This window comes from Sinocyclocheilus rhinocerous, unplaced genomic scaffold, assembly GCF_001515625.1.
Source record: "Sinocyclocheilus rhinocerous isolate Xijiao unplaced genomic scaffold, SAMN03320098_v1.1 scaffold1427, whole genome shotgun sequence".
Taxonomy (NCBI): domain Eukaryota; kingdom Metazoa; phylum Chordata; class Actinopteri; order Cypriniformes; family Cyprinidae; genus Sinocyclocheilus; species Sinocyclocheilus rhinocerous.
Genome location: NW_015632469.1, coordinates 998,448 through 1,018,152, shown reverse-complemented (window position 1 = coordinate 1,018,152; position 19,705 = coordinate 998,448). Strand labels below are relative to the sequence as shown.

The 19,705-nt window shown below is 35.5% G+C and overlaps 3 protein-coding genes across 12 annotated transcripts in view; 2 read left to right on the top strand and 1 right to left on the bottom strand.

The window, feature by feature from the left end:
* The window catches only part of ppp2cab (protein phosphatase 2 catalytic subunit alpha b), a 9,104-nt gene extending 7,810 nt beyond the window's left edge, over positions 1 to 1,294 (top strand). Inside the window, exons 6-7 of the mRNA XM_016555403.1 lie at positions 475 to 593; positions 681 to 1,294. Of these exons, the coding sequence (XP_016410889.1) occupies positions 475 to 593; positions 681 to 753 (192 nt within the window). The 3' untranslated portion in view covers positions 754 to 1,294. The remainder of the gene's footprint in view (positions 1 to 474; positions 594 to 680) is intronic.
* Positions 1,295 to 4,142: 2,848 nt separating this feature from the next.
* skp1 (S-phase kinase-associated protein 1) lies at positions 4,143 to 13,183 on the top strand. Its single transcript, XM_016555404.1, has 6 exons — positions 4,143 to 4,240; positions 4,781 to 4,877; positions 4,947 to 5,020; positions 7,111 to 7,254; positions 11,541 to 11,681; positions 12,651 to 13,183. Exons 2-6 carry the CDS (start codon positions 4,781 to 4,783, stop codon positions 12,684 to 12,686), a joined length of 492 nt encoding a protein of 163 aa, XP_016410890.1. The 5' UTR covers positions 4,143 to 4,240; the 3' UTR covers positions 12,687 to 13,183.
* A 1,367-nt stretch (positions 13,184 to 14,550) lies between these two features.
* Positions 14,551 to 19,705, bottom strand: part of tcf7 (transcription factor 7) — a 60,405-nt gene continuing 55,250 nt past the window's right edge. For 4 of the 10 annotated variants that reach the window (XM_016555392.1, XM_016555393.1, XM_016555394.1 and 1 more), the window contains 2 exons: positions 18,816 to 18,888; positions 14,551 to 16,258 (listed from right to left, as the gene is read on the bottom strand). In XM_016555392.1, the coding sequence (XP_016410878.1) occupies positions 16,027 to 16,258; positions 18,816 to 18,888 (305 nt within the window). In that variant the 3' untranslated portion in view covers positions 14,551 to 16,026. Of the gene's footprint in view, positions 16,282 to 18,815; positions 18,889 to 19,705 lie in introns of all 10 variants that reach the window. The other 6 variants (XM_016555399.1, XM_016555402.1, XM_016555400.1 and 3 more) reach the window with 4 other exon arrangements.

The following is a 19,705-nucleotide window of genomic DNA, read 5'->3' as shown; positions in this document are numbered from 1 at the left end:
ACTCTACAAAGTAACATACACCTTTGTTTACGTTTGTCTGTTGCTTGGCAACCACTTTGTTGCAACCACAACTGTTTCTGAGGAGCTACATTGTTTGGTGGAAGAATACTGTTTTTATTAATATCATTACACTTTATTTGCTCTGTTTTATTTTGTGAAACCTTACTACGTATATGGAACAACCGTTTTATAAAAGCAATAAGCCCCGTGAAGCCGTGGTTTACAGTGAATTTATAACCGCTATAAAATAGCTTCGCGTCGTACCTAACAACGCCCCGTAGCTGTTATAAATTCACTGTAAACCACGGCTTCTTGGGGCTTATTGCTTTAATAAAAAAGGCCTTGCTACGTGTACTGCGTTAAGCTAACTGAGACTGTTATAGCACTTGCATATCATTGCTCTTTTGTTGATTTTGATTGCTTGGATAAAAGCGTCTGCTAAATGACTAAATGTAACACACTTTTCTCCTCTAGGGTTACAACTGGTGCCATGATCGCAACGTGGTAACGATTTTCAGCGCACCCAACTACTGCTACCGCTGTGGGAATCAGGCAGCCATCATGGAGCTCGACGACACCCTCAAGTACTCCTTGTAAGTTGGAAAGCTTGATGGAAGCGGATGCAGTTTCTTGAATGCTGTTGATCTGAACGTGTCTGATCTGTCGTGGTGTGATTGCAGCCTGCAGTTCGACCCGGCGCCGCGCAGAGGAGAGCCGCATGTCACCCGCCGTACCCCCGACTACTTCCTGTGAATCCAGTATTGCCATGATATTATAATCCTCATTCAGTTTAAAATAAGGGGAGAGGAATGGGCAACCGTAGAGAAAACTGATCCAGTGAGAAACGTCTGTGGACCAAAAGGTGTGTGCCATATCCAAACCCATCCACGAGCACCAGATATTCCCGGCTGCTCCCGCTTCTGTCCTCCGCTGTTTAGATGAACACCGGCTGTGAAACCCTCCTGAACACACGGTCTCCTTCATGAACCCTGTTTGTGTTCCTTCTTTTTCTAATGTCTGTTTGCACTTTTTTTCAACAGAAGTCCGTGTTACGGTTTATTTCCCTGTTTTCCGTGCTCTACGGGTGATTAGATGCTTTTATATCCCAACAAGCAGGCGATAATCTTTCCTACACTGACCGTGTTCAACAAATGCCAACTAATGTTATACGGCAGACTTAAGATGGCACGCCGTCGTCTGAATCCTGGAATAGCTTCATATGATGGTTCTGTGTCTGATAAAGGGTACCAGTTCAAGAATAAAGATGGATCTTGCTCATGTACTTTGTGTGCTGTTCTACTTGAATCCTCAGTTGAGCTGCCAAGCATAGTCCTTAGCCAGGGTTGTGCTATTTTTAATGTTTGACAAGAATGAAAACGAGGCTGTGAGGGACTGAAGTACAGTGCGTTCAATAGATCGTTCTGTTTAAGTATACAAAAACATTAAACGGTTTTAAAAGTCAAGAATTGTGAAGATGACCTGATCTAAGACCTTTATACACTCTTGTTTTCATCTGTTAGATTGAATATGGCGTTGAGCTGATGAGGTCTATTGCTGTTACTGCTTCTCTTAAGTCTACTCATATTTATTTCTCTGGCGCTTTATACAATACAAATAGTTTTAAAGCAGGTTCACAGTAGTAAACAAGAGAAAGTGTTAATATAGAAGTCAACAATTATGAAAGGAATTCAACATCAGTTACAGAAGACAATAGAGTAATTATTCAGTTCAGTTGAATCAAGTTCAGTCTTGGTTCAATTCAGTTCAATTGCAGGGCCAGTGTTGCAAAGTTAGTGTCATTATTCAGCTCGAAATTTGTTCCCATCTGAGAGTGTCTGCATAAAATCAATAAAATTACTGAATATTAATTGCCTTTTAAACCTTTAATCCTCTGATACACAAGTGATCAAATCAGGAAGGAAAATTAAGATTTGTTTAATGTATTAAATACAGTATATGCATATTTAGATTTATTTTTAATAAAATATATAATTTAATAAATACAAATATTAAGCTTTCTCCTATTATTATTTTGTTAAATAAGAGATTACTCAATTTGAGTGTATTGATCATTTGGTAATAAAAACTATATTTGTATTTAATAAAAAATAAGAGTTTGTCCATGTCCCTTGAATCCGCCCCTTTAAGAAAAGGCCATCCCCTTTAGTGACATCAGGACAACAGATTTTTTGGCGGGAATTTCAACGGATGAGGTAAATTGATGATTTTTCAATTGACAAATTTTCTTCATATGAGTTTGCTTAATTGCTTTGCCAAAGCTTAACATGTCCACCCTGTTGGCATAAAATATGCCATAAGTGATTAAAATACAGTATTTTCAAAATATGTAAGATTAAATATACCAAATTCTCTTCAACAACCAGACTAAATATTTAGCTAGTCACAGTTTGTTGTAAGCTAATATGCTAATTGAAGCTCAAAATGTGAACTACAAAATTCATTTGTAGTTAATATGGCTAAAAACCATGTGCTTAAATGTGCTTTAAAATGAAATTATTATAATCTTAATTCAAGTGATGAAGGATTTTGAAAGTCTGAGAGTAATCAGTGTTGAATACTACTGAAAGGTTTACATGTTTAAAAATGATTATCAGTTGAAAGCATTAAAGATTTACAAAAGTAATCCGAAAGTAATCAAATGTAATCAGTTACATTACTTTAAAGTAATTCTCAATTAGTCACTACTTGTTACATTTTAATGTATTACTTTTACAAAGTAACCTATGGCTAAAAACCATGTGCTTAAATGTGCTTTAAAATGAAATTATTATAATCTTAATTCAAGTGATGAAGGATTTTGAAAGTCTGAGAGTAATCAGTGTTGAATACTACTGAAAGGTTTACATGTTTAAAAATGATTATCAGTTGAAAGCATTAAAGATTTACAAAAGTAATCCGAATGTAATCAAATGTAATCAGTTACATTACTTTAAAATGTAACAAGTAGTGACTAATTGAGAATTACTTTAATGTATTACTTTTACAAAGTAACCTACTCAACACTGCATACAGTAGCCTACATGTAAAATATTTCTAGAAACATGGTATTTTCATGGAACAGTTACTAGTCATTAAATTAAGAACTTGTAGCCTTAAAACTAGTAGGTTTTGAGCAGTGTTGGGAAGGTTAGTTTAGAAATGTAATAGGTTACAGATTACAAGTTAACCTATCTAAAATGTAATTTCAATTACTTTATTAAAGTAATGTAACTGATTACATTTGATTAGTCTACTTTTTGATTACTTTTCTAAATTTCCAATGAATGTTTTTAACTGTTAATCATTTTGAAACATGTAAAGCAGGCAGGTTTACCCTTACAGAACTCAACACTGATTACTCTCAGACTTTCAAAACCCTTCATCACTTGAATTAAGCTTTTAATAATTTAATTTTAAAGCACAGCTGCCACAAAATCAGACTTCAGCACCTCTTTTTACGTTGAGATAATTCTGAGGTTAAATACAGATTTAAAACCATAACAAGAATTAGTTTAATAGCTATTACACTGTTTTTGAAATCAAATATTTGCATAGCTATGAGAGGAAACACTGGCATCTAACAATGCTTTGGAAAAAAGTTAGGACTAATCTTCAAAAATAAATCATATATAGCTATAAACGCAAAAAGGAAATAAAATAGTTATCGAATAGCCTAAGCATTTGTCCTATTCTGTGTCCTAAACTCCTGAAACATTGGTGTCTCATATTTTAGAGCAGTCAATGCAATTTATTAAAGAAGTTAATTAAATCTGTGTGTGTGTGTGTGTGTGTGTGTGTGTGTGTGTGAAAAATCAGATGTAAGCCCCTTTGTAATCGTTACTATTTTCCTAAGTAACTGTAATTTAATTACACATTTTTCTTAGTAACTGTAACTGATTACAATTAAATTTTTTTGTAATTTAATTACATAATTCCGTTGCATGTAACTAGTTTTTTTATTTTTTATTTTTTATTACAAAACTTGTAGAAACATACAGAAACATGAATATATTCTAACAAAAAGCAATTATAAAAATAAGAACATAAAACAAATATTTTGGATTTGCATGTCAAATTAAGTATTATCGATACATAAAAGATACAAAAACATTCTTTTAGAAAAGTTGTTGCATGTAACTAGTAGTGATGTGGTTAGTTTGCGCATGCGCGTCACACTGAGCTCAGTTTCATTCAGGCCTTGTTGACGTTCAGTTTCATTCTTTCGCCGCTCTCATTCACGGTAAGAACGGGACAAAATCTGCCACATTAGCGAGTCATATGTTATATTTTGACAGCGAAGAGACACAGCGGGCGTAATATTGTGTGAAATGATGAAGTTTTATCCCGGTTGACGTGATGAATGCAGCGGTTGCTAACAGAGGCCTATAGCCGCGCGGCTAACGTTAGCGTAGCATCACAAACAGCCCGTGCTCTATGTCTCTGTGATGCGTTTAATTCATCTGAAAAGCTCGTTGAATGAAACACAGTGGGACAGTGATAGTCTTGATGCTTCGACGTTTTTAAACGCGATTTATGAATATGCTACAGAAGCGCATTTTTATATGAAATCTCGCTGTAGCGTTCTGGATGCCTCGACAGTAACGTTAGCGGATTTCTTGTTTTTCACTCTTCCATTATATGACCGTCTTTTATTCATGTGTACTATTGGCCTATCTATAGTTTAACTGTTTGTAGTGCTGGAGAATGTGAGCTAACACAGCTAGCATGTGTCATTAGTTCTTGACAATGTGCCTGTTATTGTGTGTTATTGTTCATGTAGATGCCGACTATTAAACTGCAGAGCTCTGATGGAGAGATGTTTGAGGTGGATGTTGAAATCGCCAAGCAGTCTGTGACTATAAAAACCATGCTTGAAGGTAAGCTGAATTGAGATATGGTCATATATGTGTATGTGATGTGTGTAATCACAGCTGTCTTCTGCTCAGATCTGGGGATGGATGATGAAGGAGATGATGATCCGGTTCCTCTGCCCAATGTAAACGCAGCCATCCTGAAGAAGGTCGGACTTGTACATTGCTGTCATGTTTAATTGGGAGTTTCACATGATTTTAGTATACAGATGGTACACTGGGATAGATAGATGGGGGACTCCCCCAAACGTATCTAGGTCTGATTTTACCCTAAGATGATAATAAAAGATACTTTGCATATGGGTCATTCTGTGTCAACTCAACCGGAGAGCTCAAATTTTCAAAATATTAAATGTCGTGGATGAATATTTATGGAGTAATCCACTGTTTTGTAGAGGGTTTGTCAAAATGACAATTTTCACCTGCGATTCAGAGCGAAGTTACAGGGGTTAAAAATGACTTCAGAAAGATTTTGAGAGATTAGAAGGTCTATTAATAAAATCTGTTTGATTTTAGCAATCTTTGTTGCGTTATATACCAATGGTGACCGTTCACCATTTGACAGACAAGCTACAATTCTAGTTCCAGCATGATTTATTCTTCAGACATTGTTTTTTAAATACAGTGATGTATACAAAGTGGCCCACATTTCTGCTCAGATCTGGGGATGGATGATGAAGGAGATGATGATCCGGTTCCTCTGCCCAATGTAAACGCAGCCATCCTGAAGAAGGTCGGACTTGTACATTGCTGTCATGTTTAATTGGGAGTTTCACATGATTTTAGTATACAGATGGTACACTGGGATAGATAGATGGGGGACTCCCCCAAACGTATCTAGGTCTGATTTTACCCTAAGATGATAATAAAAGATACTTTGCATATGGGTCATTCTGTGTCAACTCAACCGGAGAGCTCAAATTTTTGTACATTGCTGTCATGTTTAATTGGGAGTTTCACATGATTTTAGTATACAGATGGTACACTGGGATAGATAGATGGGGGACTCCCCCAAACGTATCTAGGTCTGATTTTACCCCAAGATGATAATAAAAGATACTTTACATATGGGTCATTCTGTGTCAACTCAACCGGAGAGCTGAAATTTTCAAAATATTAAATGTCGCGGATGAATATTTATGGAGTAATCCACTGTTTTGTAGAGGGTTTGTCAAAATGACCATTTTCACCTGAGATTCAGAGTGAAGTTACAGGGGTTAAAAATTACTTCAGAAAGATATTGAGAGATTAGAAGGTCTATTAATAAAATCTGTTTGATTTTAGCAATCTTTGTTGCGTTATATACCAATGGTGACCGTTCACCATTTGACAGACAAGCTACAATTCTAGTTCCAGCATGATTTATTCTTCAGACATTGTTTTTTAAATACAGTGATGTATACAAAGTGGCCCACATTTTGTTTTTGACCACTGAGAATGTGTCCATTTTAACGATTTACTCTCGGAGCCATATTTAGATCCCAGTATCTCTGGAACTGAACCATATAGGGCCTTAAAAATGAAGATGCCAAAAGTAAACCTTGTTAAACCCAACATCTAAAAGGGCATTAAGATATCTTTAATACATCTTGAGTTACAGGCATGCAAACTTTGGAGAAAAAAAACCAAAATGACCATTTTCACCTGAGATTCAGAGTGAAGTTACAGGGGTTAAAAATTACTTCAGAAAGATATTGAGAGATTAGAAGGTCTATTAATAAAATCTGTTTGATTTTAGCAATCTTTGTTGCGTTATATACCAATGGTGACCGTTCACCATTTGACAGACAAGCTACAATTCTAGTTCCAGCATGATTTATTCTTCAGACATTGTTTTTTAAATACAGTGATGTATACAAAGTGGCCCACATTTTGTTTTTGACCACTGAGAATGTGTCCATTTTAACGATTTACTCTCGGAGCCATATTTAGATCCCAGTTTACCCCCCTGTAATTTGGCTCCGAATCTCAGGTGAAAATTGTCATTTTGACCGTCCTCGACAAACTAGTGGATTATTTAGCTTGCAATGTGGTTTCTATATCAAAGTTCATAATACCATTATTTTCATGCCAGTTCTCATTACTGTAATGTGACTGGGTTTTGTTCCTCGTTGCTCATTTTTCTCAGTTATGCAAAATAATTTATGTAGTGTGCATGTTGGTTGTGTTTTAAAATAAATACGAAATGTGTCCGTCTTGGAAGGGACTGAGCCTTACAGTGAGTTTAATATGCCCACAGGTGATTCAGTGGTGCACCCACCATAAAGACGACCCTCCTCCTCCTGAAGACGATGAGAATAAAGAGAAAAGAACTGATGACATCCCTGTGTGGGACCAGGAGTTCCTCAAAGTAGACCAGGGCACCCTCTTCGAACTCATTCTGGTGTGTAAAACTGCTTGTGCTTTGACTGGCAGCGTTCGTTAAAACGGTGCTGTATGCTACAGAACTGAGTCGCAGATCTGATTTTATGCAGGGAAAACAAAGCGAAATGCATCCTTTTGGATTTTAGGACCAACTGAGTGCTTGAAATTGTAGGATAAACAAATGTGGCGCCCTGCATTTAATGAAGCAAAACCAGTTGAGAAGCTAAAAGAAATAAAAGAGAGTGCCTTCTGGTTCTTGAGACCGCGGTTTTTGCAAAATAACCCCACGGATGAACATTTAGAAAAGTTCTCACAATTAGTGATGCACCAAAATTAAAACTTTGGGTCAAAATGAAAACCAAAAATTCAGGATGCACCTGAAAATAAAATGACCTGAAAAACTGAAAATAAATTTCATAGTCAATTAATCAAATATATTTAACGGTCATTTAACAATAACAATAAGCATTGTCATCTTATCAGCAGTAATTACTATGTATGGATCACTTCAGTAGAGTGAGAGTATGTGCTTTGGCTCTATTCAAAAGCCTTGTGAGCTGCTGTATATCTAAATAATAATAATGAGAAACAAAATAATTATTATTTTAATATTTTGATATCAGTAAAAAGAGTATTTAAGGAAATAATAATTGCATTTGTGACTTTATTTCGAACATGTAAAATAAATACAATAAAAACGAATAAACAACACAATACAAAACAGTTTTAAATTATACATGTCCGTAGGGCTGTGCAAAAAAATCGAATGCGATTTTCATGCGCATCTCGTGAAACATTGAAGTTTCAACATGCATTCATCATTCATCAACGTGAAACATTGAACAAAATACTAATAATAGTATTGAACTAATAATAGAAGTACCGATTTCTTGTCATGGTGATCGGCTGATCCTAATGCTTCAAGCTTTATATAACTAATATGTAAGCGCTCTGATCACCATTAACCTTTTTTCAGATAAAGTAATAATACAGATGTTGCCTTTATGTTTTTACATTTGTTACATTTTTACAGTAATTATGTAATAATGTGTAATGTAATGTAACTGTTGTTTTAAGAGTACTAATCACAAAAATTATTCATTATACAGTGAACATTTTAATATATGCCTTTAAAGTGGGGTTTATGCATAACGCTATGCATATCAGAATACTTGTATAAGACAAAAATAAATACAAACAAAATGGAGCAGTGTGATGCAAATATTAACCACAAGGTTTATTTAAACATTATCCAATAGTAAACTGTGGAGGACAAAATAAACATTTAATCTCCTAATATTGAGAAGTCTGATGTAACTTAAACATTGTCATACAAGTCTGAGGACACAATTAATATTAAAAAAAACATTTAAACTCGTAAAAGAACAAATTGGAGTAGTTTGATGCAACTCTTTAGGTTTAATTTAACATTGTCCAATATTAGACAGAGGACAAAATAAATAGAAACATTTAAACTGCAACATGGAGATGTCTGATGTAACTCATAAGGTTTAATTAAACACTGTCCAATATAAGACTGAAGAGGAAAAAAAGAAATAGAAAGATTTAAACTACTGAAAGAACAAAACAGAGTAGTTTGGTCACGGTTATATCCACGGGTCGGGTAATAAAAAAAATGCATTCTGAATTCGTGTGTGTGTGTGTGTGTGTGTGTGTATGTTTGCCTGATCGGGAAGTTGCAGTGACCGAAACGGTGACATTCCAGATAAAGTATGAAAGAAGTAAAGCCATGTGTTGATGCTACTGAGTAGGCTAATATGGCCAAAGAAGATATTTTGTTTTATAAATAAATGTTTGTTTAATAGCAGCCCACGATCAGCGTATTATGTTACCGTTATCCCTTACGGCTCCGACGAGGTTTTGTTCCGTCCTCCACGTGGTGCCAACTCATAAAAGACTGTTTTTAGCCAAGCAGCGCGGAGAGCCGCTTCAGAAACGTGCCGCGGCTGGCTGGTATAAACACAAGCTTTGACTAGAGCGGCCGCGATCAGCTCCGGTTCCCGTGGAGCCGTAACGCGCCGCAGACGCATGCAGTTATGCACAGATCATCTCTAACGTCACTGAATCTGCTGTTAAAATGAACCATCCATTCATCATATCATCATGCAAAACTAAGAATTAGAGTAATTGTAATGTGACGATCAGGTGCGGTTATCTAAATCAGAGAAAAATATAAGCGGGTGTATCATTTATTTGAAGCTGCGGGTGACGTTTTGGCTCATCCGCGCATCACTACAATGCATACAAATTCCATTATCTTCACGAATATAGCCATAGCTTTCTTGCTGTCTGGTGTGTAAAGTTCATGTTTTTTTCAGAACGTCTGTAATGGATGGCTGAGCGAGAGTTGCGTTATTAGTTACCATTGCCTTTTTTGCAGTTGCCAGTTTTTCGTATTCGCCATACGTCTCGCGGTGGCTCGTTCTTAAGTGCAGAATCAGGTTCGTCGTATTAAATGTTTTGGACAATGCTCCTCCCCGTGAGATTTCTTTGAAACATACACGGCAAATAGAGAATTTTTCATTGTTTCTCGAAACGTCATAGTATTTCCGCGATGACATGACTGTAGCGCCAAATCATTTACGTCCAAATGCGTTGCGATCGGTTCGTAAGATCGTGATTATGTCCTAAAATGTGATTATCGGCCGATGCCGATCGATCGGAGCATCCCTATAAACCGTTAAACTTTTATTTTGACAGTAAGCCACAGCTGCCTTTAAAGCTTGTCTTTCATTAATGAGTGCTTCTTATTAGAAGTTTGTGAAGAAGGTTGGTGCATGTTTAGTTTCCAAATGCAATCGCCTCAAACTCCGAGCAGATGGAGTTCATGTGGATCATTTACATTGAACTGAGACGCTGAAAACACCGGCGGATCATGAGCTGCTGATGTGTAAATAAAAACAGTGCTGCGCTTCACTCAGAAACTCACACTTATTTCATTACATCTCAGCCTTGTGATTTAATAATCACACTAAGCCATATTATGGATTTATGTCGTGCAATCGTAGTAGTCAATGTAATTATGGTCGTTTCCACCTGGTATTAAGAATGCATTCGATCTCAGGAATGTGTGAATGTTATTCCATGTCCTTCAAACCGTGTGCAAATTGAAGTCTATGAAAACAAATTTAGGTGTACGATCTAGGTCTGTCAAAATGGCTGAAAAACTAAATTCGAATTTTGTACTTATCAATATTCGAATTATATTCAAATTTAAAAGACATAATTTCAGTTAGGGGGGAAAAACTTTTGGCTTCTCTCCTGAGGCCACAAGAGGGCGCATAGAGCAACATATTACTAATGCACGCTTCTTCAAAGCAATAAAATAACACGACTATCTTTGAAAAAAGTGCATAATGTTTATAAACCATATATATAATTAAGTTGCTTAAACAATTAGAAACAAAACAGCATCATATGTATGTGTATAGTTTAATACAAAGGACTGAAAAACATGTAAATGTATGGTACTTCTGACGTTTATCTCCCATTATGTGCAGGATTTCAATGAAATATCAATTTCTGAGTTTCTGACATTTACCAATATTGATATATCTGTCAAATGTCAGCATGCACTGGGGATTTATAATCAAGTTCTCTTCTGTTTTTTGCAACTTGGGACATCTGTGAGCATCTCTGAAACGCTCCATTGTGAATCCGTGTCTTGTGCTCTTCACTCTTATGTCGTGAGTTGAGCGTTAAGCAGCACTGCGTTGACTCGCCACACGGTGGCCACGTCTTCATTTGCAGCTCACTTTCATCTCTCTTCCCTTTGTTTAGGCTGCAAATTACTTGGACATCAAAGGCTTGCTAGATGTTACTTGCAAGACGGTTCTTTTTTCATTTAAAAACATGAGATGCAGTGGGATGGGGAAAAACCGCCTTAAAGTCTCGAGACATGTTTTTTGAAGTTGAACTTACATTAATTTTGCATGGCTTTCTAAACATGCGACTCTCTATGTAAATGTATGGTACTTCTGACGTTTATCTCCCATTATGTGCAGGATTTCAATGAAATATCAATTTCTGAGTTTCTGACATTTACCAATATTGATATATCTGTCAAATGTCAGCATGCACTGGGGATTTATAATCAAGTTCTCTTCTGTTTTTTGCAACTTGGGACATCTGTGAGCATCTCTGAAACGCTCCATTGTGAATCCGTGTCTTGTGCTCTTCACTCTTATGTCGTGAGTTGAGCGTTAAGCAGCACTGCGTTGACTCGCCACACGGTGGCCACGTCTTCATTTGCAGCTCACTTTCATCTCTCTTCCCTTTGTTTAGGCTGCAAATTACTTGGACATCAAAGGCTTGCTAGATGTTACTTGCAAGACGGTTGCTAACATGATCAAAGGCAAAACCCCAGAGGAGATCAGAAAGACTTTCAATATCAAAAATGATTTTACAGAGGAAGAGGAAGCCCAGGTAAAACAAGTGCTCATTTCCTGTCTCTCCTCCGTCACGCATGGTCTTAATGCGCTATTGATACTGATACTGTGTCACAGTTTTTATTTGTATATCTTGTTTTCATTTTAATTTTAGTCAAATTTAATAATTTTGTTGTTTGGCATTTTTAGTAACTTTTAGAATCAGTAAGATTTTTAATGTTTTTTTTTTAAAGAAGCCTCTTCTGCACATTAAGGCTGCATTTATTTGATCAAAAATACAGAAAAAACTGTAATATTGTGAAATATTATTGCAATTTAAAATAATGATTTACTATTTTAATGTACTTTAAAATATAATTTATTTCTGTGATGCAAAGCTGAATTTTCAGCATCATTACTCTTTTTTCATTTAAAAACATGAGATGCAGTGGGATGGGGAAAAACCGCCTTAAAGTCTCGAGACATGTTTTTTGAAGTTGAACTTACATTAATTTTGCATGGCTTTCTAAACATGCGACTCTCTTCAGCGGGACGCGAGTGCAACGGTGATGTCTCAAGAAAATGCGATAAATATGCGTTCTGTGTGAATGGCTTTGTTTCAGTTTTGACGTAAACCACATCTTCAACATCAACGTTGCAAACAACATCATGCAACATTTTTGCATTCGAATGTGGATTTTTATTTTAAATTCGACGAATATTCAAAATTCATGAACATACATTACGAAAAGGAATAAATATATTAATTTTAAAACAGCAACTGGCCGCTTGTCCGCAGGTTTAAGGTAGAAGGATGGTAGAGCTAAGAATGTCTTTCCATCATTACTCCAGTCTTCAGTGTCACATGATCTTCAGAAATCATTCTAATATGCCGATTTATCATTTTTGGAAACCGTTGTGCTGCTTAATATTTTTTGGAAACTGTGATACTGTTTCAGATGTTGAAATAAGATTTTTTCAGTTTTAGTTTAACTATAATAACTCCCCAGAATGTTGTTTGTTGCAGGTACGCAAGGAGAACCAGTGGTGTGAAGAGAAGTGAAGATCCTGACACACTTTAACACTACATATTGTTCAAAAAAAAAAAAAAGTAATTAAAAATTGCACTGCGCTGTTCATATTTGTTGAGGTTTAACACGAATAAACAGAAAAAATCCCTTGTGTTTTGCTAGCATGGCCATTCTCCTTGCTTGTGTGGTGTAAAAGCCTTTTTTAATGCCATTCCGCTTCAGATGAATGGAGTAGAGAAAACGCTCCACGCTTTTATTTTATTTTAACGGAGCTTGGCACCAAATGGCAGATTCTGTTTTCTGTTTTTGAGAAATGAACATATATCTTAAGTCACATTTTCTAAGCAGCCTTATTTGTGCTGATGAGAGATCAGTGTTGAGATGTCTTGTGAACTGGAAGTACTCGTGTCTGCTTTCACTTCATCTGCTCTGCCTCATTGTATAGGATTGACGGTCTGTCACAGTTCTGCTCCGAAATGGCAGGCGATTGGGATTAATAACAAAAAAATAAACCAAGATTATTGTGGGATTTGTCAGTTCTCTGTGCAGTGTCATTTCTGCATCTTGCAAGTGTTTTACGTTTGGCTTTCTTCATCCGCTCAAAGTTTGACCGTATCTCGAGCTCATTCTGTTAGTATGCGTGTGTGAATGTGTCTGTATCTGCACATCTCACATGCTGCTGGAGCTTTTCTGATACTCACTTTTTCTTCTAAATTAGGTCATTTCTTACTGATTAGAGCTCAGTGTTTTTAAGTTTGTCAGATGTTGAGAATCACATTAACTGATGAACGTGATCCACAACCATGTAGTGTCTTTCAATACTAAATCATTTCACACCTAACAAACTTTCAAATAGAATATTTTTGCTTAAAGTGCTATCTTTTGACTAATTTTTTCAGACATTGTGTGACACAATTATCCATACATTTTGTACGAACCAGTAACCATTACACCTACTCTAAATGTAACCAATGATGTCCCTATTTTCTTCAATGTTATTTGTTAATGAAAATACAACTATTGCTTTTTAGTTTATATTAGCCCTGTTTATTGTTAATATTATTCAATGGACCGGAGTTAACATGAATTTACTATGCAAGCTCATTTACGCTATGGCATAAAAAAGGTAATTGCAACTTTTCTGACGATTTGTACCTTTTTCGAGTTAATATAATTCGTAATAATTTGCTATGAGTTAATGATTAATATTTCTTAATTCATGATTTAATGGTGAGAGTTGTTAGATTAGAACTTTTTTTTTCTCAATTGCGAGATATAAACTGGTAATTCCATGAAGAAAATTTGATGTTGAGAGGGATACTCAAAATTTTGAGAAAATCCAATTTTTTTGCAAAAAACAGAATCGCAAGACGTAAACGTTAAATTGTGATGTGATTTGGAATTGTGGGAAAGGAAGTCAAAATTCGGAGTTTCTCACAATTCTGACTTTATTTTTAATTAGAATTTTGAGAAGTGTTGCAGCTACCTTTTGGATTTAAATTTTTTTATTCCGTGGCAGAAACCGGTACAACTTTATTTGAATACATTTTCACAATCTTGAAATGAACTCAAATGCTTTAGACATATTTTTCATTGTTAGTTCATGTTAAGTAATGTAGTTTACAGTTAACAAATAATTGTAACAGTGGATGTAATGGGACAATAGCTTACTAAATATTGTGCAGTATTATATTGTTCTGGTATTATTAAAAACAGCAGTGAAAATGCATTGCAAAACAATGCTGTGTGATCAGATGAGTTCATTATACAGTCGATAAAAGCAGTAAAACTGTCAAGCTGGACACAGTGCTGCTGCTGGTGAATGCACACGATACATAGAAAAATAACAGTATGCTGTTCCACTTGAGTGAACCACTGAAAGAACTCCATGAGACGGATCTTTCAAAATATTTTAATAAATCTATAGAGAGATTATTGTTACATCAAAAGCAAAAGAAAGAGCGATGACTTGCTGTATGTTAACACTGAAGATGTGTGGCAGGAGATCACAGATGACATGATCGCTTCAGAACAGACCTGAGTCAACACTAAATGACTACTAGAAAGCACACACACACACACACACACAGATACATAAACATACTTCATTTCATACTGCGACAGGCATAGCTGACTACTTCAGATCTACACAACAAAAGCTATTAAAAATGGAACTTGTGTCATTAAAAGTAAACAGCCAAGGAATGTTTTTTCTTTTTTTTTCCTCTTTACATAAAAACATATAAAAGTTTAGTTATTTACGGCCTTTCAGTCTATAAAAGATGAAGTTTAACAACACTTATTTGATTGTACAAGAGTTATGGTGAGAACTGACACTGTTTTCAGTGATGTAAAGACATGATCATGATCTCCACACACAGTGGCTGAATCTCATGAAGAAACATCCAGGTCATGCTTTAGCAGAAAAATACATTTTGCACAAAGAAAAAGTTATTTAGATCATTCAGATTTTTGGGATTGTGATGACAGTTAAGCACATCTCCCCCAAAATTCACATTCCTGTACTAAAAAAAAAAAAAAAAACAATTCCACTACTGTAATTGTGGCTAAACGGCTGCTACCAAACAAATCAGTATCAGCCAAATACATCTTTTCAGTGCATTTAGATGCACAGACTGTTTAATGAAACAGAGGTGGCATAAATGCATTTACACTGCAAAATAATGTTATGAGATTAATGTTTTATATATACATATATAATATAAATATGAAACTAACCTACCAGTCTGTGGCTGTACGTGACAGTTTTGATGAGTCATTCATTCAAAAGATTCTTTCAAACTGCTGATTCAGTCAAGAATGAGAAAACGAGTGAGTCATTGATTTGTTCGCTCAACAGATCAAAGACGCTCAGAGAATTGCAACGGTTTTGCGTTTTTTGTTGGCAAAATGGAGAAAAAAAACAGCAATACTGGTGTCTAAAATGTAACTCGTTTAATATAAAATTCTTGTTTGCTGAATTGAATAAAATCAATATCACATTTGCAATCGTGCTGATATTTGGGAAAACAGCACTCTTGCTCGTGTAATGTTCCTTAACTGCTTAACTGTATCTGGATATAAAAGTGTAAATGTTGAACCCTGTATATGTGTGTGTATGTGTGTGTGTGTGTGTATATATATATATATATATATATATTCCAAACTACAGTAGCAAAAATGATCTTTTTTGCATTATTGGTAATGAATACAATATGCTTAATTGTCATTAAAATGAATGAAAACGGGGGGGAAAAAAACATTCTTCATGAGATTCATCCACAAGGAAATCTAATTCCATGACTTCCTAAAAGATGAGAGGACGCCCCATGTCCCGAGGAAACTGAAGTGAAGAGAACTTGAAGAATTCAGTCATTGTGGCTGCCTTACGGCGCTCTCTGTTTTAATTCTGCTGAAGTCGAGCGAGAGTCTGGGTGGGTGGGCGGAGCGTTTGGCGCTCTGTGGGAGGGGACTGCTGGTGGGGGAGGCGGGGTTTGGCAGGTGATTGACAGGTGAAGGGGAGGAGTCTATAGCACTTCCATCGGAAGAATGGGGGCTGGCGCAGCGTCCTCTTTGAAGGTAGCGAATGCACTTCTTTTTCCTCCTAGGAACAGTCAAGAGAGTTATCTGTGAATAAAGCGTGGATGTGAAACGTCACAAAGATGAACTGCACAACAATGACAGAAAATAAAGAGCACACAAAACAAACAGTTATGCCAGAATAATATACAGTGTCAAATAAGTGTGAAAAGCCGACGTGTGAAAAAAGGCCTGCTTTATTCGACAGTTCTGACTGAATTTCAAGCTGATATCACACGCTTTTCCTAAAAACATTAAAACTCCAGTCAAGTTCACACTCTAAATTTACGACCGATTTTTGAACTAACTCAAAGCATAAAGTTTAAAATATCAAGAGGAATTTCAACCTAACTTACAGTTTTAAAGAAAAATACATGAAAAATCAATATCAGTTCATGAACACAAGCAGGAATGATATTTAGTCCTGCATAAATACAGCTGAGTGCATAAGCTTGTAGAATCTTCAAGATGTTAATAATAATAATAATAATAATAAAAGAGGGATTGTGATTCATAATTCTGGACTATATGTGAACTTATGCACTCAGCAATTCATACAACTAATAAACAGTCACATTTACAGTAACATTTTAAAACATGAATTATAAAATGAAAGATACGTGTTCAACTTCTTAACTTGATCACTGCGTTTTATCTTTTGGGTTACATTATTAACTAATAGATTACATGTTTTCTGTTATGCAAATGAGGCATTATCTAATTTAAAATGCACTAATTTGCATGCTTTTCCAGAACGGAAATCTGAAGATCGAATAAAGCGAAATCGAATGTTTCATTTTGTCAGCATATTGGAGGATAAAATGTTATTTGTGACCCTGGAGCACAAAAGCAGTGTTAAGTCGCTGGGGTATATTTGTAGCAATAGCCAACAAAACATTGTATGGGTCAAAATTATACATTTTTCTTTTATGCCAAAAATCATTAGGATATTAAGTAAAGATCATGTTCCTTGAAGACTCAGACGATGTATAAATCTCAATTTCAAAAAATGTACCCTTATGACTGGTTTTGTGCTCCAGGGTCACATATAAATCAAGTGAATGATGAACAAAATCCTCTGTAAAAACCTTCAGAATAGACATAGGAATAAAATATGTATTCTAATTGAAATCTACAGATGCAAATAGACGAAGCGTAATAAGGTAAAAACTTAAATGTGTATTTTGCATGTTTTCCTTCCAGTAAAACGCAAGCAGAATCTCAAAACTGACTGGTGCACAAAAAACACTGGTTTTGTCTGCAGCGTCTTGCCTTAGGGACTAGTTTTGAATGTTAAAGTTGAAAGCGATTGCAACACGTAAGCCTTACTGACTGGAAACCGCAGCACGAGCAAACCACAGTGCCGACCCCGTCAGGAGCCGCTGGAGATCAGTCACTTCACACACTCTCTCAAAGTCTCGGCCAGCGCGTCTGCAAACCCTGCTGCAGAGCTACCTCATAAAAACTCACCTTGAACTAAAGAAACTGAGATAGTGATCTCTGGTTCGTGAACAAACTGAGTCTTCACAGTGAATCTGCTGAATTGGTTCAGGAATCAGACTGAAGCTTGAGTCAACAACTCACTGATTTAATGATCAAAATGACCCGCAAACCATGTGTTTGATATACATTTTATATAATGTTTTGATAGTGTATATTAAGTTTTAGTAATAAATTAAAAAGCTTATTTTTAGATCATACATACACATTAAAGGGCCGCACTATTTGGGGAAAAAATTGAATTGTAATTTTCTGAGGAAAAAAAAAGTGATTACAATTTAATGTCTTGTTTGTAAGGCTGCACAATTTGGCCAAACTTTTTGTGATTATATCAGTATGGATATAAAATAATATCAATTTAATTAATAATAATTATAATAATAACTGCAATTATTATTGCTAAATAATAATAACAAAAGGAATGCTACTGTTGGTCTAATGCACAATTTAATCCAAAAGTTTGTGATTATATCAATATGGCTATAAAAATAAAAATAATATTACTGTTATTATTAAAACACATTAAATTACTATTGGACTAGTGCTGCAAAAGATGACCAAAATTTTGTGATTATATCTATATGGCTATAAAATAACAACAACAACAACAATATTATGATTACTAAATAAAAATATCACAATTAAATAAAATTTAAATATTGTATATTGTAATATTTCAGTGTAAAATAAAAAATAATATGTAAGAAAAATAACATAATAATATAACAATTAAATTCTAAATATAAAATTACAATACTAATCTTATTGTGTCATTCCTCAAATGTTAACGGTTCAACTTAGAGCATGAATTAAATAACAGCCTTTGTAACTTGATTAATCACACTAAGCCATTTATTTTGTTTAATCATGCAGCCCTAGTCTGCACTAATCTTTCTGACTGACTAGTGTTGGCTAGAATGAATAATAATCAATAAGTTACATTAAAACCACTGTGCCAAAGTTACGGCTGGTTCAAACAGGACCACGACTCAAAGGTTTCTGGAGAGCATGAAGTCAGATGAAGCAGTGATGAAAGCAGAGCTGCTGAGCTCCAGAGGGCTGTTAGTGACAGTCGTACACACCTGCAGGGGCCACACCAGTCCGTTTGTTGCTTGAGGCCAAAGCGAGCGCGGCATTTCTTTGGTGAGCCGGGGTCTGAGCGAAAGGCAGCATGCGTGCAGAGAAAGAGAGACAGCGGCAGAGAGAAGAGGAGAAGAAGGAGAAGAGGCCGCCGAGGCAGAGAGGTTAGCCGTCCAAACACCAGGAGAGAGAGAAAAGCAATCACAGTCAAGACGTAAACCAAGCCCACTGCAAATACATAGAGCTACGCAATATCATATCAGCTGCTAGTCCATGCATACTGCCTACTGTACTGTCAAATATATTTTTTAAAGACAAAACTAAGGAATCTTGTTTCTGCCACTGAATAAAAAATAAAGGTAACTTGCCTCAATTTTGACTTTTTTCTTACAATTGTGAGTTTACATTTCTTTTCTCAGAACAGCATGATGTAAACACAACTGTGAGATATAAACTCAATTGTAATGAAAATGTCAGAATTGTGAGCTGACTTTTTTCCTTGACTTTACAACTTGCAATGGCAAGTTTATATCTAACAATTATGAGAAAAGAGGTCAGAATTTCAGGTTGCAAACTTGCAATTCTGAGGAAAAAAAAAACTTCTGAGAAAAAAGAATTGCTAGATACAAACTCGGAATTTTGAGGGGAAAAGTCAGAATTGTGAGTTAAACTGAATTTTGAGGGAAAAAGTCAAAATTATGATATATAAACTCGGAATTTTGAGGGGAAAAGTCAGAATTGTGAAAAACTTGGAATTTTGAGGGAAAAAGTCAGAATTGTGAAAAACTTGGAATTTTGAGGGAAAAAAACAGAATTGTGAAAAACTTGGAATTTTAAGGGAAACAGTCAGAATTGTGAAAAACTTGGAATTTTGAGGGAAAAAAACTGAATT